This window comes from Arachis hypogaea, chromosome 12, assembly GCF_003086295.3.
Source record: "Arachis hypogaea cultivar Tifrunner chromosome 12, arahy.Tifrunner.gnm2.J5K5, whole genome shotgun sequence".
In the NCBI taxonomy this organism is placed as follows: domain Eukaryota; kingdom Viridiplantae; phylum Streptophyta; class Magnoliopsida; order Fabales; family Fabaceae; genus Arachis; species Arachis hypogaea.
Window position 1 is genome coordinate 6,150,435 of NC_092047.1, and position 23,784 is coordinate 6,174,218.

At 30.9% G+C, this 23,784-nt stretch overlaps 1 protein-coding gene across 1 annotated transcript; it reads left to right on the forward strand.

Annotated features, from left to right (window-relative positions):
* The first annotated feature begins 14,464 nt into the window (after positions 1–14,464).
* Positions 14,465–14,887, forward strand: LOC112729568 (uncharacterized mitochondrial protein AtMg00810-like). The gene has a single exon (XM_025779741.1). It carries the CDS (start codon positions 14,465–14,467, stop codon positions 14,885–14,887), a length of 423 nt encoding a protein of 140 aa, XP_025635526.1.
* Positions 14,888–23,784: the final 8,897 nt, after the last annotated feature.

Genomic DNA, 23,784 nt, shown 5'->3' on the forward strand with positions numbered 1-23,784 from the left:
ATTTATATATTTTTTATGGGCTTAAGGTTTTGAAAGCAAAATCTCGTATAATATTTTTCAGATGGAGAAAAATTATAAAAAGCAAGTTGGCGAGCTTGAGGAAAAGGTGGTGGATAAGAGAGAGGCTAAAAGTGGCTTTTTCTATAATGGAATGAGAAAAAAGAAAGTGTTTCTTTTGGGGGATATAATAGGGCTTTTGAGTAAGAGATGCATCCTCCTTTATCCTTTTCCCTTTCTTTGTTAAACAACAAACAAGTTGAAGTCACTAAGCTTATGAAATGAAACTCTTTAACCAACTTGGGTTGGACGAGTGGTCAGCTCACTCGTCCGCTTAAACAAGTGTCAGGAGTTTGAATTTCGCCTTGTGTATGCAGTAATTCATTGGCCAACAACAAACCCTTAAATGGAACTCCAATCCATGACAGATTAGTCCTTGACCTATCGGGTTGGGGATACCGTGGGTAAAAAAAAAAAATGAAATGAAACTCTTTCTCTCATGGTGTCACGTGCTGTGTGAGCAAGCCGAGACACAAATCACGTGATGGGGTTATGGACCACCTTCAACATCTTTTATATAGAAACAACCAATAACCATGTGGTTTTGCTCAGTAAAAACTTGAGGAAAGCAGAAGGGGATAAATATGACCATTTATTTATTTACATAGTTTATTGGTATAATATTATATTCAATTTTTTGAATTACTATTATATCTTATTTGGTTTATTCATGTCATTATTGATACTCTCAATTTTTAAGCTACATTATTCTTATGAGAAATGTTTACTTAAATTACTGTCAATCGTCTATAGCGTATAGGCCTTTTTTTTATTAAATAAAATAAATTTGTATTTACTAATTTAAATCGAGATACAAAAGTATATCATTTTAAATATTTAGTTGTACTTTGTTAGTAAAAAAAAAACACAATGCAACTAAATGTATTAATAATGTAATTGTTGTTTTTGCTATTTTTGTCAGCAAAAACATAACTAAATGCACAAATTAATAAATTTTTGTATTCTGATTTAAATGGATAAATAAAAAATTTATTTTATTTAAATGAAAAAACCATCATCTATATGGTAATCTTATACATAGTAATTATTATTATTATTATTATTATCAATAATACAAGAGAGTAATATTTTTCCATATAGTAACATGATCTATTAGTAATTTTATTAGATAACGTGTTCAAATGTCCTCTTACTTGTATAAATTTTGGACCCAATAAATAATTATGTTCACATTATTAATACATACAAATTAGATTAGTTTAGTTAGTTATAGTCTAATATACTCTAATTTTTCAATTAAGTTCACACATTGGTTTTTTTTCTAATTATTTTTGGATTTTTTTCTATCATTAAAGTTATTTCAATTAAAAAGCTTTAGCGTTTTGTCTTCAATAAAAATTTTAAAGTTTTCTAACATATTAAATGTACTAAAAATGTTAAACATTTTTCTAACCAGTATTCTTAACAAAATCCTTTTTTTTAGCACTATATCTCTTTCAATGTCCTAAAATTAAATGTGAATCTAAATACCTTATAATGAGTTTATTATTAATGAAAAGTTTTAAATTTTTTAATTTAATAGATATAAAACAAGAATATAATTTTGATACATTAACAGTATAAAACGTTTTATATAATCGTGTAATTGCATCCGTTCTTTTGAATGACCGTTCACGAGGTCAATGCAAAAAGTAATTACCTTTATTGATATGATGTTATATAATTGAATGTATGTGTAAAATTATTTTATATTGACAATACATCAAAATTAAATTTATAAAATAAATACATTAAAAATTTAAATTTTTTATATTTTCAATAAAATATTTTTTAATTTATAATCTTAACATATATATTTAAGACACAAAATAAATAAATCTATGATAAAACTATAAAAATGACCTGCATATTTTTGCTGAACAATCAGAAAAAGGCACATGAATCAATGTGGCTATTGTCTTAATGCTTACAACTAAACAATAATGGTGACCACTTCTCTACTTCAAGACTCAGCTGCTAAAAGTACTCTCAAGACCCCTAGACTGGTCAAACTATTCTAGATTCTCTTGGAACTCACTTAATGACTTTGTTTTTTATTTGAAATTAATTAAATTAAATTTATTTTCTAGGACTAATCTCTGAGCATGGCAAAAAACTCCAAAAATATTTTTTTATATATAAGCTGCAAATTGCTTGTCCTTTTACCAAATTTTGATTAGGAGGGAACAAGGAACATAACTCCATTTTTCTTTGGTGTGTGTAGGGTTTGGTCACTTGTCAAGCATTTAAATCTGGACAAAGAAGTTTCCTATCTACAAAGCAAAATGTTTCCATCACACAAGAAATACAACAAAAAATATCCCCATATTTATGGCATGTTTTTATATCTTCTTCAACCTCCAATATTTCATGAAAATTTTCTTGAACTACTACATACATAGTCTCAGAGCAATATTGTCCTTTATACTCATAATTAAGAACCATAAAAAAATTAATTAACCATCAACATTATCAACTGTTAAATACATGTTTTGTTTTTTTAAGTTTACAGAGTTAGCAAAATTATGTTTCAAAGAGATTTAATTAACATATGAAATTGATTTTCAAGAAATATAGAAAATTAATACATATAGTATTTTTAAACCACTTTTGCTCTCCTTAAAGGGAATATTATTTTTTAGGGTAATTTTTTATTATTTTGTTAGTTACTATAGTTTCCAAATTTACAATTTCTTATATTTTTTCTCTTTCAATTGAGTTCTTATACTATTTTTAATTGTATAATTAGGTTCTTGCCGATGTAAAATATGTTAGAATTAAGTAATTAACAGAATAATTTTTCGTAAATTAAAAATACTTACAGTTAAGAACTTAATTAATATTTGACGATATGCTTGTTGGGAGGAATATTATGTTAATGTTTTTGACATTAAAAAAAATAATTATAAAATTAAAAGTAGTGCAAAGATCAAAGTAAAAAAAAATTAATTATAAATTTAGTAAAATTGTAGAGACTAATAGTATAATTAAATTTGTTTTTCTGGCTATGCTATATTGATGAAAGATAAATGAAAAAAAAAAAAGGAAAGGGAGTCAATTTTCTTTCAGCAATGGAAATGCATTTGGAAGTTAGAACTAAGAAACTAAAAATGGACTATTACAAAAAAATCCAAATGGGCTTTATTGACATTGAAGCCCAAATAAAAGTTTAATATGTTAATAGGTTTAACTCACATTGCTCCCAGCTTGGTTGAAAATTGGGCCTTCAAGACACCTTCATTGAGATTTTAGGTTTACGTCCAAAAGAAAAATTTTGGCAAAAATGTTGATGCCTTCATTTCAGTGTTTCATACTTCTGCTAATACTATTCTAACAAATCTCTCACCAGGCCTTTCAAAACACAAAAACCTCTCACTTGGGCTTGATAGATTACTATGGGATGAAAGTTTTTACAATTCTAAACCCAAAAATTTAAAAAGAAAACTTTTACAATTTTGTTTCCACCCACAAGAATATTGACACTTTATTTGAGAGTAATAAGTAATGTAAAACGTATACCAAAAAAAAAAAAAAAAATGTAAAACGGTCACATCTAAAATGTTCCACTAAAAAAATGAAACATTAGTGTTCCAATAAACATAAACTATTAAGATTATTGAAATCTATACTAAAAGTGGCATTTTAATGTAAACTTACAAATAGAAACATGAAGTGCAAGTTACAAGTTAAGAAAAAGAATTAAAAAAAACAAGAATATAGCAAATGACAAAATTAGATACCTATATATTGTGAAAAGAATTATATAATTGGATGATGGATAAAAATAATTTTGTGTGTGTATATCTATTACAATTGATTTATATTAATATTTTATTTAATAATATTATATATATTGTATTATATCAGAGTGCATAGGAGCAAATACCTGTGGGTATGGGTTATATAGTCATCCTTACTAACTAGGTAGTAGGGGTGCACATGGGCCGGGTAAAGCCGGGTTTGATGTGACTCAGACCCGATCCAAAATATACACTGGGTCTATTTATTAGACCCGAACCCGGCCTAGACCCGATGAAACCAATACACTTTCGGGCCACCATTATACCGGGTGAAAACTGGGTGAAAACCGAGCCGTTAACATTAAATTACGTTGATACCTTCTTGTAAGCTAGCATGTAAAAATATCCAAATTTTCAAGACTCCAACCATTATTTAACATGGTAAAATTCACTTAGAAAAATATAACAAGAACCAACCCTTCTTCAAAATTAAAACATAACCACAATCAATACTAAAGTATAACCACAATCAATACTAATATTGTCTAATAATACCAAATATTTAAATCAATACAAATAACATAATATTATACATTAGTCTAAAATCTTATGCATTCTAAACATAAAACATTAACTTATAGTCTTATAATGACTAATAACACAAAATATTAAGATTTACAATACTTAAATTCCACATAAGAATAGTCATGATCCATCACTAATAACACAAAATATTAATTGTGTATGATGACCGGGTCACTGGGCCGACTTCGAGTGACCCGAGCTATGGCCCGGACCCGACCCGAAATAATGACCGGGTCTATTTTTGAGACCCTTACCCGGCCCTAAACCCGATGAAATCACACCAAATTAGCCCCAAAAGTGTTCAGGACCGGGTCGGACCTTCGGGCCGGGCCGGGTCTGTGCACCCCTACTAGGTAGGACTAATTTTTAGGTTTAGAGATAAGGATTATGTTTTTAAGGAAAATCCAGTGCCAAACTCCCTTACAATATTAATATGGCCAAGGCCTAGTGACCCTTCAAGTTGGCCATCAGATTATCAAGAATCTTTGGAGAGTTTATATTAATTAAAACTGTAAATCAAATATAGTTATAGCTCTAACTTGGCTTTTATCTGTTTCGAGACCTAAATTTCTATTATGTCCTTCCTACCAATTTTGTTTATTTATTTAACATATCTAGCAACTAGTACAATATAATGTGAACATAAGTTGAGTCAACCTTCTAGGCCCAAAAAACAGCTTTAGTATGGTGGCTAGAAACAGGTAATAAATAAGAAAAAAAAAATAGTTAGGAGATAATAAAAAATTAGTTTAAAATAGTCTAAAATTACTTTATTTTACATTCTTAAGTAAAGAGATGGCAAATAGACCTGATATGTTCATTACAATATGACCGAGCTATAATACGGTCATATTTCTGTTAATTTGGTTATACAATTTGTTACAATAGAAAATCATCCAAGCGTATGAACTACTTTTAATTCTCATTATTAGTATAATCGTAATTGATGAACTGTAACATTAAATACCTCCCCTTATGAAAGTTTCATACATTGATTTGAGCGTCGGAGTGTCTTGTATAGGTATCCACTCTCATTATTTCACGGTAATCGAAGTATAACTCTTTTCAACTGAAGTCTTCCGAGAGGATCATCACGAGGACAAGCTATACCAAAATAGTTTGAAGATTATTCACTCTAGAATAAGAGCGAAATTCGCACAGGCCGAACTGTTTAATTCGTCTAAAAAGACGGGTCGAGATTCAAATTTTAGACTGCAAATAAAAATAGCCTAAACTTGTATTGCCTAGCCCGCGAGCATTGGCAGTGCAGACTAGCGAGCGTCCACTGTACCATTTTTTTTTTCTTTTTTTTTTGATATTTTTCGTTTTTTTTAAATTGCTAATATTATGAACCTAATGATACATACCAGTATCATAGGAAGAGTAAAATCCAACTTAACCCAAAATCTAATATAATCCTAACCGACTCCGCAGTCACCCTCCTGTCTTCTCTTTACAACTGCCACACACAATTATAATCACTCTTTTTTTCTATGAACTCTCCACTCTCACCTCACTCAATCACTTCTTGATCTACCTTTTTCATTCTCTCTTTGCGTTGCGTTGTGTTGCTATCTCTACTATGTTGTTGTCTTTCCATTGTTGTTACCATGCTGCTTGTGCCTGCCTATACCTATTCTCTGTGCTTGCACGTGTGCCTCGCACTTCTACCACTACAACAAAAATTACTTTTAGTGGCATTAGTAGCAATAGCATAATAATTATTACATGTCTTGTTTAATTTATGTTTTTTGTACAATTATATATATATATATATATATGCCGTTATTACTATATGTTATAATGATAATTATATACCTTTTGCGACTATTAAAAAAATATTTATCGGCAATTGTATAATTGCTGTCAAAATTTTTTAGTGACGTTTTTTATTACCGTTAAAAATAATTTTTTTAGTAATATATATATATATATGGATATTTTTGTAGTATTTTATAATATATTAAGACATGTATAGCTAACAAAATGACGGTTATTTTTGTCGACATTTTCAAAATTCTAAGGGGGTTTTAGCCGTTTCCTCCTTTCTAAAAAAATTTCAAGACCTGGCATATATAAGCCAGATTCCATGCTCGCACATCTGATTTTTCCATCCTTTATTTGTATGATACAACTAAGCATGGTTAATGATTATAGATGTGTATTATCATGTATTTTTTATTCAAAAATACTATTTGTATACTAAAATTAACCACTAAAATCAACTATCAATATAATATTTATATATAAATATATGTATAGTTTAATTTATTTTTAATGTGTATTTATATTCTAGTATGTATTTTATACTGGTGGCTAATTATGATGGCTGATTTTAGTGTACACGTAACGTAATTCTTTTTTATTTAATAAGAACAATGCTACATGACTAAAAAATATTATTATTTTTTATTTGCATTTGATTTTAAATTATTTTTATTTATATTTACAGAAATTTTATATATAAAAAAATATATAATTTATACTTATATTTATCAGAATTTTATACATATAAATTAATATGAATTAATTATATTTATATGTTTTTAATTTATACACATAAATTAATAAAATTTATTTATTAAAAATAATTTAATATTCATACTAATTAAATAATAATTAAAAATACTAAAAATTGCTAATCCAAAAAAGTTTTCTCATTTAATAAGTTATTGAAGAAGAAAATGGGATATGGATAAATCGACTACACTATACAATTTTGTTCTTCGACAAGTTATTGAAGAAATCAACTACATTACTCAATTTCTGCTCACAACACATGTATCTTAAACACCATTATTTTCATTTTTCAAGAGTAGTCATGGTCATAACACATGTATCTAAAACACCATTTTCAGGAGTAGTCATGGTCATCATCATAACTTTTTTGGAACTTTATTTATAACGTGGGATTGTGTCAAGAAGAATAGCAGAATCTAGCTAGGACTTTATCAGCACAGGTGGCCCAAAATTTTGATTGTATTTGTATAGCTCATGAAGGCACGCAATTGCTGTTTAAAAAAACTAGTGAATCAATTATTTTTATGGATAAATGTTTAGAATATTGATAAATTTATTTATAAATAAATAAAATAGATTTATATTTATAAAAATGAGTAAATTATTATTTTTATTCATTACCGTTTTAAAATGTTGGCAAATTTATATATAAATAAAATTAGGTGAACTCTACCATACCTTCTCTAAAATAAAGGGTAAATTACCTTTTGTGACATATACAGTAATTATTGATAAATTATCCTTTCATCAGAACTCTAAAATTCACGTTATCTTCTCTTTTTTTAATGTTTTTCTTGAAATTTAATAACAGTATCATTTTAATCATCTTCACCAAATACACCTCTTCTCTAATTTAAAAAAAAAACTAATGCATTAGTGGGAGCATATTAAACTATTATATTGTCACAACAAATATTAAATTATTATTCAGATAATAATAAGATAAAATAAAATAAGTATTTTAATATTCACATTCGCCTCAAATATTAATTAATTATTTTATTATTCATGTCATTAATTACTTACAAGAATTTTATTTATGGTGCAAATTTATATCTGTCATACAAACACTACAGGAAACACGGAGGATAGCGGCCAGAAATTACTTGCGGTTTTTCTATTTGCTGCAATTTGCCAAGATAATTGTGATTGGCGTCCGATCTCTTCAATGTGACGCATAATCAATTTGGATAGCGTCGATTCGATGAAGCCCCGCAGCTAACCCTAACCCAATTTCACCCAAAATCAGTTCAAAACTTCAAATTACCCAAAATATATAGTGGAGAACCCGTGAAAGGAGAGTGGAACCCTGTTCTCTGCTCCACCGTGCGCCGCTGTCTCACCGTGGAGTCGCGTGGCTGCTGACTCAACCTTCTCTCACCGCCGCTCCTCTCACTATGATGCCGGCGCTAAAGCGCAACCTGAAGGTGAACAAGCTCGTGCTATGCAAGAATCTGAAGCACTCCGTGTTGTACTGGAACAATAAGGATCAGATCCAGGCATTTAACCCCGTTTGACGTGGTTTTGGCAATAGACGTGGTTTACATGAGGAGTGCAGCACTTGATTTCTGCCATGGAAGCCTTGGTGTACGAAGACGGCGTCGTGTTGCTCGGGTACCAAGTGAGGTCTTCGGAGGCGCACAAGAAGTTCTGGGAGATGTGCTTAAGGGCGTCAAGATTATAATAGCCTTGATTTGTATATATCTTCTTGGTTCAAATTATGCTTTCAGGTTATTTTGATTTAGATTTTTTTCTCTATATATTTGATTAATTCAGTTTAATAGTGGCTGTTTAGAGTTAAGGATTTTGATTCAAATTTTGTCTTCAGTTTAAACCTATACCCTCTTGCTTTTCTCCAAACGTAATATCTTCTAATATGAAAAATATCTTAGAAAGAAGAGAGCTGAAAAATTGATAGTTGTGCTAGTTAAAATTGGAGATTAAAAACATAAGAACAAGTTCAAAATCCTAACTTAATTGATTGAAAATGGTGATTCGATTTGAAAGGAATTAAAATTTTAAAATTGGAGAAGAAGAAGCGTATTTGGTGGAGATGATGAAAATGACATTGTTATCAAGTATCAAGAGAAACATAACGTTAATTGAAAAGAAAAGAGAAGATAACGTAAATCTTGAAACTTTGGTAGAAAGATAATTATCAATAATCACTAGATATATCACAAGGGGTAATTTACCCTTTATTTTAGAGAGGGTATGATAGAATTCACCATAAATTAATGTTTGAGTTCTTTTGTCACACAAAAATTATTTTTCATATGTATAAAATTAGTTTTATTCATTTTATCGATAGATTTATCAGCATTTTAATTTTTAGAATAAAATAATACTTTACTTTTACTAAATGTATAATAAATTTGAGATAGTCAATATTTTAAGCATTTTATTATTTTAGGATTGCTACACATTCAAGTATTTTTTTATCCAAATTTATTTAAGTAGGTCCAACACCAACAAAAACCACTCTCATTAAAAGAATGTCATTACACGCGTTTCTTCTTCTTCTTCTTTCAAATACACGCATACGTCTTCTTCTTCTTTCAAATTCACGCATTCCTCCTCCTCCTCCTCCTTTTTCGTGCACGAAGATTTTTCTTCTGATTCTCCTCCTTCTCCTCTTCTTCTTCTTCTTCTTCTCCTCTTTTGTTATGGTCATCACTAACAATACTAACATTTTGCTAATGGATTATTTTTTCAATATAATTGAATGGAATGCAATTGCTGAATTGAATTGAATGGACGCAGGTGTTCTGAATTGAATTGAATTGATAATCTCTAAATTGTAGACACAGGTATTTTGAATTTAATTTTATATAATGGATAATATTCCGTTTATTTAGTACTATACAATTGTTTCACTTTAATAACGTGTTTGGTTCATTATGCAGAAACCTGTTTTGAATTTAATTTTATATAATGGATAATCTTTCGTTCATTTAATACTATACAATTGTTTCACCTTAATAACGTGTTCAGTTCATTATATAGAAAGCTGTTTTGAATTTGATTTTATATCATGGATAATGTTCCGTTCATTTAGTATTATACAATTATTTCACCTTAACAACATGTTCGGTTCATTATGAATTGAATTGAATTGTTTTGAATTGAATGGACGCAGGTGTACGTTCTAAATTGAATTGATAATCTTTAAGAGGAGGAGAAGAAAGAGGAGGAGAAGAAGAAGGAAAGAAAAACCTGCGTGTGCAAATTTAGAAGAAGAAGAAGAAGAAGAAGAAGAAGAAGAAGAAGAAGAAGAAGAAGAAGAAGAAGAAAAAGAAGAACCTGCACGAATTTGAAAGAAGAAGAAATACAAAGAGGAAGAGAATGAGAAGGAGAAGGAGAAAAAAATGGAAAAGGAGAAAGAACGCGTGATTTGAAGCTTGAACGTAGAGCTTTATTCTTATTATTTTATATTAGCAAATTTTGAGTTTGAATCTTGTTAGAAATGGCAAAAGGTATTTTCTTTCTAGAATATATGAAAAAGATATTTTAGGAAGTAAAATTTTTACCAAATTCTTCTTGATCTTCATTTTATATATATATATATATATATATATATATATATATATATATATATATATATATATATATATATATATATATATAAAATAATGATATTTCGAATCTAAGAAGTTTTAAGGAATTCATAAAAAAAAAAAATCTTGTTTCATGTTTGATAAATAAAATATAACTATGTAACTTTAAGATAATTACTGGAAAGTGTTAGGGATAAATAGCAATTGAGCCAGTAAGCTGTGCTGAGCTGGCAGAGTTAGTTAGCTAGTATTGAGAATAGTTAGTGGCTGTTAGTAGTTACTATAAGAACTACTATATAAGACTAAGAGTCAATGTAACAATTAGCTAATGAAATCATTTTCTCTGATTCACACACCATGAAAAAAGTTTTCTAGATCTCTCTCTCTCTCTCTCTCTCTCTCTCTCTCTCTCTCTCTCTTTCTGTTGGTGTTTCTCATTCTCTTCCCTGAAGAGTTTTGATACCTCACATGGTATCAGAGCTTTCAGGTTCTGATCCATGGCTACTCCGAGCGAGCCTCAAGCTTCCGCAACCTCAAGTGCGCGAGCAATAAACACAGTTTCATTCAAGCTAGATGAAGATAATTTCATACCTTGGAGACGGCAAGCGCTGACGTTCATCAAATCCAACAGACTCAAGGAACACCTCAATCCGATGAAGATACCGAAGCAATTCAGGACCGACGGAGATTGCCAAGCAGAGATCGAGACTCAGGAGTTCCTCGATTGGGAGCAGGACGATCAATTCTTGGTGTCGTGGCTGTTTGCTTCAATAGATCCGAGCTTCACAAGTTAGGTAGCGAACTGTGAATTTGCGTGTGAGATTTGGTACAAATTGGAGAAATATTTTGCAAAACGGCTAAAATCAAAGGTGAAGCAACTTAAAACACAGATTAAAGGCATCAAGCTACAAGGTTCTGTAATGGAGTACATGTCTAAGCTCAAGAAGGTAACAAATGCTCTCTCTGCCCTAGGTGCACCTCTTTCAAGTGAGAAATTTGTAGAAGCTGTGACTCAAGGTTTGAATGAGGATTATAGTGCTTTTATAACCATGATTAATGCTAGAGCTGATGAAATAACTGAGAGTGAAGTAGAATCGCTACTAGTGGGTCAGGAAGAACTAGTAGAGCATTTTAAAAGGACTGTTTTAGGCACAATGCAGGTGAATTTAGCACAAAATGTAGTTTTAAGGTCAAAAAGTCAGCAACCTAGCTATCAATTGTATCAACCTAATTTTCAACAGCAGCAACAACAATTTCAAGGTAGAGGTCAGAATTTTAGAGGAAGATTCCGGGGAAGAGGTGGTTTTAGAGGTGACAGATCAGGTTTCTATGGTAACTCCAGGCCACAGTGTCAACTCTGCAATCGATTTAGGCACACTGTGTAGGAATGCTTCCACCGCTTCAATCACAATTTCCAGAATCCACATCAGACTACTAGTAGTGCACCAGCACCACCTCCCTTTTCCTTCCACCAGCCACAACAAGACCAGCAAGCTCAAGCTCTCTTAACCACTACACCTACAGCAACACCTCTTACTGACAAAGCCTGGTACCTGGACACCGGAACTTCACATCATTTGACCTTTGATGCAAACAACTTGATTGCAGGCTCAGAGTATGCAGGAACAGATCAAGTGCTAACAGGTAATGGCCAAGGTATGAGTATAAATAGTATTGGTAAAACTATACTGTTCAATGAGACCAACCCTCACTACTTTAAACTATTAAATCTGCTTCATGTACCTTCTATCACCAAAAATCTAATAAGTGTCGCCAAGTTTGCTCTTGACAATCATGTGTTTTTTGAATTCCATCCTGTTGATTGTTTTGTAAAATTTCAGGAGACCAAGGAAATTCTATTAAAGGGGTCTCTTAGAGGAGGGTTATACCATTTTGAGCATGTTGGAGTGCTTGTACGAGCAGCATCGTCAAGCAATAAATCAGGCAATTCGGGGTCTAAGAACCCTCATCTGTCATCCACTCATAGAGTCTGTAACCTCAGTTCTTTTACATCTAGTTCTACAGTAGCAAGTAACACTAATAATGTAGGCACTGTCTGTAATGCTAAGTCAGTGTATGAGTTTGATATGTGGCACAAGAGGTTAGGGCATCCAAGTGCACGAATTGTTGAAAAAGTATTACAAAGTTGTAATGTTGGCTATATGAATAAAAGCAAATCTTTATCTAAAGACTACTTATGTAATGTGTGTTGCCAAGGCAAGCTCCATAATCTTCCTTTTTCTGATTCTCAAACAGTCTATAGCCACCCTCTAGAGTTAATTTTTTCAGATATATGGGGTCCTTCTCCTATTACTAGTGTTTCAGGATTTCGATACTATATTATTTTTATTAATGCCAAAACCAGATATACCTGTTTGTATCTTCTCCAAAACAAGAGCCAAGCCCTGCAAGCATTTGTCCAATACAAGTTGTTGATTGAAAATAAATATGGACATAAGATTAAAATACTTCAAACTGACAATGGAAAAGAATATACCTCACAAGCTTTTACCAAATTTCTGATTGAGAATGGGATTGCACATAGACTTAGCTGCCCTACACCCATGAACAGAATGGGAAAGCCGAGAGGAAGCATCGGCATGTCATTGAAACTGCTCTAACCCTTTTCTCTCAAGCATCCATGCCTCTAAAATTCTGGGATGAAGCCTGCCTCACTGCAACTCACCTCATTAACTTGCTTCCCTCTGTCACCACACAATACATATCACCCTATGAACTTTTGAACAATAGAGCTCCAGACTATAAGTTCCTTAAAATCTTTAGATGCTCATGCTTTCCTCAGCTCCGCCCTTACCAACCACACAAATTTGACGTTAAGACTCACAAGTGTCTGTTTTTGGGTTACTCACCATACCACAAAGGATACAAGTGCCTTTGTCCATCTGGAAAACTCTATGTTGCAAGGCATGTAGTCTTTGACGAATCTGAATTTTCTTATCAGTTGCTATTTTTTAATAAGGACTCAAATCTAAAGGCGTCAGTTCCTCAAACAACCAAACTTATCACTATTCTTATTCATGTGTGTCATCCACCAATACCTCTCGAAATTCCTCATGAGTCACCCCCTAGTACACCAGCACCCACAACACTAATACCCTGAATAGATTCCCCAGCCACAGCAGTACCCTCATCAAGTTCCCGTGAGTCCTCACCTCTTCAATCTAATTTGTCCACTCATCAAAGGAGAGTTCCAGAGTCAGCCACTGTTATATCTCCTCTTCCAATTCCAGTTCCATCCGATCCAACCTCAACCTCTCCACCAACCATAATTGAGTCTTTTGTCAGTCCTATTTGTACTGATTCTTGCCCATTCACTGCTGACACTTGTATCTCTAACTCTATTTTTGAGTTTCCCTTAAGTAATGCAGGGTTAACTGAACAATCAACATGTGCTGTTCCTGCGCCTAAAGCAAAGGTTGGGCGCACTCATCCTATGATAACCAAAAGTCAGGCAAGTATTTTCAAGCCCAAGACATACTTTTCCCAGCTTTGCTCCTCCTCACTTGATCTCACACAAGTGGAGCCCTCTTCAGTTGCTCAGGCTCTTACCTCACCACAGTGGAAGGCAGCTATGGACGAAGAGTATACTGCCCTAATGAAGTGCAAAACTTAGAAGCTTGTAGACCCCTCAACAGCAGAAGACCCAATTGGATGTCGATGGATATTCCGCATTAAAAAGCAGCCAGATGGAAGTATCCAGAAGTACAAAGCGCGGCTGGTGGCGAAAAGCTTTCATCAAAGGAAAGGCTTTGATTATGGGGAAGTATTCAGTCCGGTGGCTAAACCTGCAACAGTCCGTGCTGTCTTGGCAGTTGCTTTGTCGAGACAGTGACGAATTCGTCAGTTTGACTTTAACAATGCCTTTCTCAACGGTGATTTGTTTGAAAATGTCTATATGGTGCAACCTGACGGCTACAATTTTGGCACTAATTTAGTGTGTAAGCTAGATAAAGCGTTATACGGCCTCAAGCAGGCTCCACGTGCATGGTTCCTCAAGCTAAAGAGTACCCTCGAGAGTTTTGGGTTTACAGTAGTACCTCTAACCCCTGCTTGTTTGTCAAGCACAGTTCCCTCTCCACTATCTATCTTTTGGCGTATGTCGATGATATTCTAGTGACCGGCACTGCTGCAAGTGAGGTAAACAAGCTTATTACTGATTTGAATGAGGTCTTTACGCTCAAGGACTTGGGAGAAATGAGCTTCTTTATGGGTATTGAGGCTGAAAGAACAGTTGCTGGTTCCTTAGTGCTGAAACAAACGAAGTATGTGAAGGACTTGCTCAAGAAGGCTGATATGGCTGATGCTCGTACTATGCCTACCCCTATAATGAGCGGTCTTCGGCTTGATGCTTCAGGAGCAGTGTTTGATAGGCCAACTCTGTATCGATCGGTGGTTGGTGGCTTGTAATACGCCACCATAACAAGGCCAGACATTGCATACGCTGTGAACAAAGTCTCACAGTTTCTGCATTCTCCCTTAGAACAACATTGGAAAGCGGTGAAGTGCAACTTGCGCTATCTGGCAGGCACGACAGACATGGGGCTTGAGTTCCATAAGAGTGAGGACTTCAGGATTTTAGCGTTTTGTGACTCGGATTGGGCCGCTGATCCCGTTGATCGCAAATCAACTACGGGTTACTGTGTGTTCCTAGGATCGAACATCATCACTTGGTCTAGCCAAAAACAAGTCTCAGTGTCCAGGTCCAGCACTGAAGCGGAGTTCAGGGCGCTAGCTGATGCTATGACGGATACTATGTGGTTGCAGACATTTCTCTCTGAAATGCACCTTCCTCAAGGCCCAGCACCTACACTGTACTGTGACAATCAGAGTACCGTAATAATGAGTAGAAATCCAATACTTCACAGCAGGTCAAAGCACTTTGAAATTGACCTGCATTTTGTTCGGGATAGGGTTGTTCAACAACAGGCATATGTTGTGCATATTCCCTCCTTTGATCAAGTTGCCGATATCCTTACAAAACCTCTATCTCATGATGCATTTATACGTCTCAGGTTCAAACTGAGATTGGTTTCACAACCTTCCTCAGTTTGAGGGGGGATGTTAGGGATAAATAGCAATTGAGCCAATAAGCTGCGCTGAGCTGGCAGAGTTAGTTAGCTAGTATTGAGAATAGTTAGTGGTTGTTAGTAGTTACTATAAGAGCTACTATATAAGACTAAGAGTTAATGTAACAATTAGTCAATGGAATCATTTTCTCTAATTCACACATTATAAAAAGAGTTTTCTAGATCTTTTTCTCTTTTTCTCTCTCTGCTGGTGTTTCTCATTCTCTTCTCTAAAAATTTTTGATACCTCATAGAAAGAAAATGATAAATTTTTGTAAATTTGCTTCCATGGTTTTACTTTTCATATATCATTAATATTTAATTTGTTCTATTTTAATGTGAAGAATAAAGGGGCCTTTCCTTTGGGGTTGGAGGGACAAATGAAAGCGTTCCATAAAGTTCCTTGGTGTGAGAAACCTGTGTAACTTAATATGGTGATATTATGAGAGTAATAATGGATATCCATAAAATTTCTCGTTTTCATGTTTTGAAAATATTGAACAATTTATTATATATATATTAGTTTATTCTTTTTGGGGAAGGGAATTTCAGCTTTTGTTAGGGGAGTTATATTGTAGTTTATTACGCAGTTTTCTTTTTAGTGTTAAATCAAACTTAATATGATAATTATATAATGGATAAAATATATTCTTATTTTTTAAATTTGTCAAAAATTTTAAAAATATTTTTAAATTTTATGTTGTTTTAATTTTATTTCTGAAATCCTCAATTTGCATCAAATATATTTTTAATAGCTAAATTTTCATGCCAATTCAGTAATAATATATGACAACTATATTTAGTTTATTTGTGTTGAAGGTTGTTCTTACAAAATTATTGTTGAATTGATTCCAAATTTTTTAAAAAATTAACCGTCAGAAGTATATTTGATGTAATTTGAAATTTTAGAATAAAATTAAAACAAAATAAAATTTAAGAATATTTTAAAAATTTTTAACAAATTTTAAAGATGAAAAATATATTTTATCTTTATATAATATATGTAGTTAAGTTTAATAAAATATTTTTTTACATGAAATTAATAAAATAATTTAAATTTTAGTATTGGAACATATATAATACTACAATAGAGGCAACTATATCTACAAAAATATTTTGGAATACCGGCTATTTTGTGACTGATCGAATTTTTTTTATGACAAAAAACCGTGGTTCCTAAATCGGTCTGACACAAAGCCGCACCATTTGTTCGTTAAATGAGAATTAGCGATTGATTTAACCACTAAGACGAAAAGTTAGATTTTGAGAATTTTTGGAAACCAAATTTTTAGTTGTTAAATTGATGGCTAATTTTATTCCTGACTATGGATTTAGCATCTAACATAAAAATATTGGTTGAAAATTTATTAATTTTTAAATTGTTCACTAAGAAGTTGATTCTTAAATTGATAGTTAATGGTTAAATTAACAATCAATTAAGTGACTAAAAAACAAAATATTATGAGGCAGTAGTTTATCACTAAACCGATCACTATCGCTATTTTAATTAATAGTAACTCATTTAGCGACTAACATAAAATTAGGTTAAAAAATTATAGGCCACTAAATCAATAGTTAAGGAATAGGCTTGTAATCTCTCGCTAATAATAAAATTAGTGACAGATTTAATGATCAACAAAGAATTAAATTGAAAAAATGTTAGTACTAAATCAGTTATATATCAATAAGTTAGTGTTAAGAATCAATTTATTCTTTATTTTTTTCAGGAAAGTTAAAGCTTTTTCTTTTGAAAATATTAAGAATCAATTTATCCTTTAATTTATTTAAGAAGTAATTTGTCTAATAATTTAAAAAATTGTAATTAATTAGTAAAATTTTTTATTATACACTAGTTTGTCCAATGTAAAAATGTTTAGAAATAAACTTAGAGTATCTCTAAATAAATTTTTAAAAGAAAAATCACAAATAACAAAATAAAATACACTTGATTATTATTTAGCAATTGACTTTATGATAGAATAGACTATTGCAATTTAGCAACTCATTATTATTGGTGATTGATTTAGCGACAATTCTTGTAGTCCTTGCTTAAAAATTACTCGCTATGGATTAGCAACCAAGATTTTTAACAACTAATTAAATGGACTGATATTCTGATAATTTTTTGGAGTATTTGCATATTCTATATAAGTTTTTTAAGTTTTTAATTAGTTTTCTATTCTAAATTGTTGTTGGTGTATATCCTCCCTTAGACATCAATAATATCCAAACTCCTAACAATACATTAGCTTTAGAAGGTTAACATTTTGTTAGAATATAATTAGGATCAATTAGCATTATTTAGCATATCTGAATATTTATTATAGGATATTACGTTTTTATTATTTCGATTCTCATAGCACCTATAAATATCCTTCTATGTTGTATTATTATAGACAACTTAAATACCCTCAATAATGCACAAATCCTTTCTCTAGTTTAGTCTCTTGTTTCTAACATGGTATCAGAACCATGGTATCCTCCTTAAAGAGGATATGTTATTTTCCTTGCGGTGAAATCACGTAGTTTTTGCATTTTTTTCTCTATGTCATTCTTCTTTCCTTTTTGTCACTCCTTTGATGCTTTTTCACCTCACTAACTAGCCTATTTTTTCTGTATTGTGTTTTTTTCGAGTCGTATGATCAAACACCATTGTCATCCGCTGTTTACCTATTCTCATGAAGAAATCATATAGTTTTCGCTCTCTTTTGACAGTTCCGTTTGCGTTCTCTCGTGGTAGTTCCATCTACGCTCTCTCGTGGCAGTTTTGTTTGTGTTCTCTCGTGGCAGTTCCGTCTGCGTTTTCTTGTGGCAGTTCCGTCTAAGTTTCGTCTATGTTTTCTTGTGGCAGTTCCATCTGCGTTTCTTTCTGGCAGTTCCATCTGCGTTTCTTTCTAGCAGTTCCGTCTGCACTTCCTTCAGATAGCGGCAGTTCCGTCTGCAGTTCCTTCAGACAAGCGGCAGTTCCGTCTGCGCTTCCTTCAGACTAGCGGCAGTTCCGTCTGCGCTTCCTTCCGGCAGTTCCGTCTACACCCGTTTTATTAGTTTATGCAGTTTTTTTCTCTTTATTTCGTTGTTTTAAATAAGTTTCAAACTCAAGTTGTCACTTGAGTTTTAGGGGGATGTTAGAATATAATTAGGATCAATTAGGATCAATTAGCATTATTTAGCATATCTGAATATTTATTATAGGATATTACGTCTTTATTATTTCGATTCTCTTAGCACCTATAAATATCCTTCTATATTGTATTATTATAGACAACTTGAATACTCTCAATAATACACAAATTCTTTCTCCAGTTTAGTCTCTTGTTTCTAACATGTTAGAATATAATAAATATTCAGATATGCTAAATAATGCTAATTGATCCTAATTATATTCTAACAATGTTAGAAACAAGAGACTAAATTGGAGAAAGGAGTTGTGTATTATTGAGTGTATTCAAGTTGTCTGTAATAACACAATATAGATGGATATTTATAGGTGCTAACAGAATCAAAATAATAAAGACGTAATATCTTATAATAAATATTCAGATATGCTAAATAATGCTAATTGATTCTAATTATATTCTAACATCCCCCCTCAAACACAAGTGACAACTTGAGCTTGAAAGTTATTTAAAACAACGAAATAAAGAGAAAAAAACTGCATAAACTGATAAAACGGGTGCAGACGGAAATGCCGGAAGGAAGCGCAAATGGAACTGCCGCTTGTGTGAAGGAAGCGCAGACGGAACTGCTAAAAGGATACGCAGATGGAACTGCCACAAGGAAACACAGACGAAACGCAGACGAAACTACCACGAGAAAACGCAGACGGAACTGCCACGAGAGAACACAGACGAAATTGCCACGAGAGAACGCAGATGGAACTGCCATGAGAGAATGCGGACGGAACTGCCGAAAGAGAGCGAAAACTATATGATTTCTTCATGAGAATAGGTAAACAGCGGATGACAATGGTGTTTGATCATACGACTCGAAAAAAACACAAGACAGAAAAAAATAGGCTAGTTGGTGAGGTGAAAAAGTATCAAAGGAGTGACAAAAGGGAAAGAAGAATGGCATAGAGAAAAAAAATGCAAAAACTACGGTGATTTTACCGCAAGGAAAATAACCTATCCTCTTCAAGAAGGATACCATGACTCTGATACCATGTTAGAAACAAGAGACTAAACTGGAGAAATGATTTGTGTATTATTGGGAGTATTCAAGTTGTCTGTAATAATACAATATAGAAGGATATTTATAAGTGCTAAGAGAATCGAAATAATAAAGACATAATATTCTATAATAAATATTCAGATATGCTAAATAATGCCAATTGATCTTAATTGATCCTAATTATATTCTAACAATAACTATTTGACTGCTGACTTTTAGTATTTAGTATTTACTTTAATCCAGCCTATAAATAATCTAAGTCGACAATCAAAATTCTACTACATTGTCATTGTTAGAATTCATGAAAATAAACTTTGATATTTAGATACCTTATTGAGAATGTACAATAAAGACTACTTATTTATAAGTTAATTAAGGATACAATTCAATAATAATAAAATTTAATTTAATATCAAATTAAATAAAAATAAATCAATACAAGATATACTTAGATATTATATTAATATACAACATTCTAAATATATTCTAATTTTTTTTTTAAACTCAAGTTACAACTTAAATTTACAACTTATTAAAAAACGACAGAATAAAAATTCAGAAAATTAGGATGTTCATAAAACTGCAAAAACTAGAGTACTGATAAAACTTTAGAGAGTAAACAAAACTCGAGATATAGACAAAACTGAAAATGTGGTGAAATTAGTCCTATTGATGACAAATCAAGTGTTGAAAAAGTGACAAACTTAATGATAAAACAAATAATAGGGCATTAACGTATTGCCATGCCAGATGACGAATATATAAGATGGTGTGGTGGTGGCAATGTTACCACAAGGTAACATAGATCAAATTTGAACAATAGCTAGTACGGGTTAAATCATCGATTTTGGAACAAAATTTCTCTCAACAAAGAGTGTGAGGCAACAAAGAAGATAGAAAATTTAAGGAAGGTACTATGCCTTTGATTTATATCAGAAATCATAATGATTCTGAATAGAAAAGTTTCGGAGTCAACAATTTTTTAAAATGTTGGCTAGCATTTAACCATCAAAAGAAAATTGAATGATTCTAGATTATTAGATTTAATTTCACACTATTAAAAACATTATTAATGACCAATTAATGATTACAAAACACAAAAATTGCTGTACCTAACATTCCTCATTCTGAATGCACTTGATAGTTAGATGTTGTTGTCACTTGTGAGAGTGTACAATAACTAATAAGTAATGCCTATTTATATAGGCCAATGATTATAATCAAATCATAATGACAAAATTAATATAAAATATACTTAAATATTATATATCAACAATGTTATAGGTTCAGTAAATATTATTATTTTAGATTAATATTTGATGAACAATAATTTATATCTAAATTTATAAAGTTTTACACACATAAATCAACATAATTTATATTTATATTTATTAAAATTTATACATATAAATTAATATAATTTATTTATTTTTATACTAATTAAATATTAGTCAAAATTAATAAAAAATATCAATTCTTAATTTTTTTATGATATTAATGTATAATATTCTAAATATATTCTAGCAGTTATAGAGTCGCTAATTCTAAAAGCTTCAACTCAAAGATAAGATCACATTATATAAATGATGTGCATCGTCTCTCTCACACACACAACTATTAATTAAACTAAAAGTGGCCACTATAGTATTTAAGAGGCCGTTATGATAACAAACATATATAAAAGGAAACATATCATTGTACCCGAATCCACTTCTAATTTGAGAGTAGATACAAAAGAAATTAAGGACCCACAAATTCAAAGAATACACCAACTCTCTTGAAATTGAAGGGAAACGACAAACATATACTTCATTAAATTTGAAGAATTCTATTGTTGATCATTTCACAAATGCATGGCTACGACCCTTCACCAGTTCCTAGTTATGTTAATATCAAACCATTTTTTATGTATATTTTATCTGTTTTGTTCTTTTTGTCTTTTTGTTCCTTGGTTATGTACGTACAAATTGTTCTTATCGACACTCATATCGTTTTCAGTGACCACAGTATTAAACTAGTCTTTCACTCTAACTTATGACAATAATAAAAATGTTTCATGACTCATAAATTCACTCTAACAAAATACATAAATTCACTTATAATTTTAGTTTTTATTATTTTATCTTATTTTTATATTATCTTTTTATCTTATCTTATCTTTATTTTTATCTTTCGTAAGCAATGTTCTATATATATATAATTTTACCTTCATAATTCAATTCAATTCAATTCAATCAATAATTAATAAAAAATTCTTCATAATTTCTTTACTTTAATTTTTCTATTCTTTCATAATTTTATCACACAAGAATAATCCTACATCTCTAAATACACTTCCTAAAAATTTAAGTTTATAAAAAAAGTACAAATATTTATAGTCTAATACTTTTTCATATAAAATTTATATAAATTTTTGTATAAATCCTTTTTATTAGATTATTTTATTATAAAAATTTTGATATTATATCATAAAATTATTTTTTAAAAAAATTTAAACTAAAAAATAAAACACATAAATAATTATAACTCTAACATATATACTACACTATATGATAATATTATAGTAGATAATAATCATCTCATTTTATCCGATATATCTGATCTTTATCAAATTAGCAGAAGAGCTAGCTAATTCAAATAATTTATTTGTTTGAGATTTTTAATATTTTCATTTAGTTATATATTTATAATAATTAAACTACTTCAATGTATATATGTAATTTATATTTTCTAATATATCTATATACCAGGTGCAGCTAGGACATATCATGACCCTTTTTCAAGAGTTGGTGTTTTTCAACTAAACAAATACAAATATAAATAGTGTTTAATTTTGATCCATTAACAATGTAAAATATTTTATATAATTGTTTAATTATATTTATTTTTTTTATAATTATTTACACGATTAATATAAAAAGTAGTTACTTTTACTGATATGATGTTATGTAATTGAATGCACGTGTAAAACTACTTTATATTGATAGTATATTAAAATTAATTAAATAATAATATTTTCTTTCGAATCGAGCTAATTTATTTTTGAATTTAGACACTATAGAAGGGATCTTGCAATTAAGACACTATGCTATTGATTTCTGGTTCTGTAGTCATGAGAAGCAAAGTGATCAAAGCTCTGTTATCATAAAAGGTATCAGACTTAAGCAGAAATAATAAATAGAAAAAGTGATAAAAAGAAGAAAGAAGAGGCAGAGAGAAGGAGTTATTGATCTTTTGATTAACTACAAAAAGTGACTACTGGAAGATTATAGTGTAGTTAGAATGTTCTTAATTATTATGTATAATAAGTTTAAGACACTATGCACGTTGTTTTTTTTAGGGGTGAGCACGGTCGGTTTGGTTTGGGTTCAAGGTGAAATTAGAATTGAATCGATTAAAATGTAATTGGTTCGGTTTGTTTTGGATTTATATTTTTTTGTGTATGTATTCGAAAACCGATTAAGAACGGATTGGTTCGATTCAAATAATTGGGTACCCGATGACTTTGAAATTCATAAAAAAGCTAAATTTTTATTTTAAAAATTCAACAAGGACAATAAACATGTAACATTAATATAAATAATCTAAACATGTTAAATATCAAATACATTAAAAATTAAACTCATTAAAATCCAAACATATTAATAGTGAATAATCTCACTAAAAGCCACTAAAAGCCATATATATATTTTTATTTTTTTATTTAATTAATATATAATCGGGTTCACGGGTTGTTTCGAATTTCGCACCCTCCATAACCGATATCCGAACCAATTACTAACAAATGCCATTAGTTTGGTTCGGATTGAATCCGATTACCTGTTGGTTCCAGAACCAATTTAATTGGTTCGGTTCGGATTCGGACAGATAATTGGGTACCCGCTACCCATACTCACTCCTAGTTTTTTTTTTATTTGTCTTATACTTAAATTATATCTTTTGAAGTTGCCATGTCCTGAATATATTCTTGTCTAGTTTGTCAAGGTTAAAAGAAAAGATTTGGGAATATGATAAATAAATTAATGGAAGAAGAATTCTTCTTAATTTTAAAATGTCAAAAATATTCTC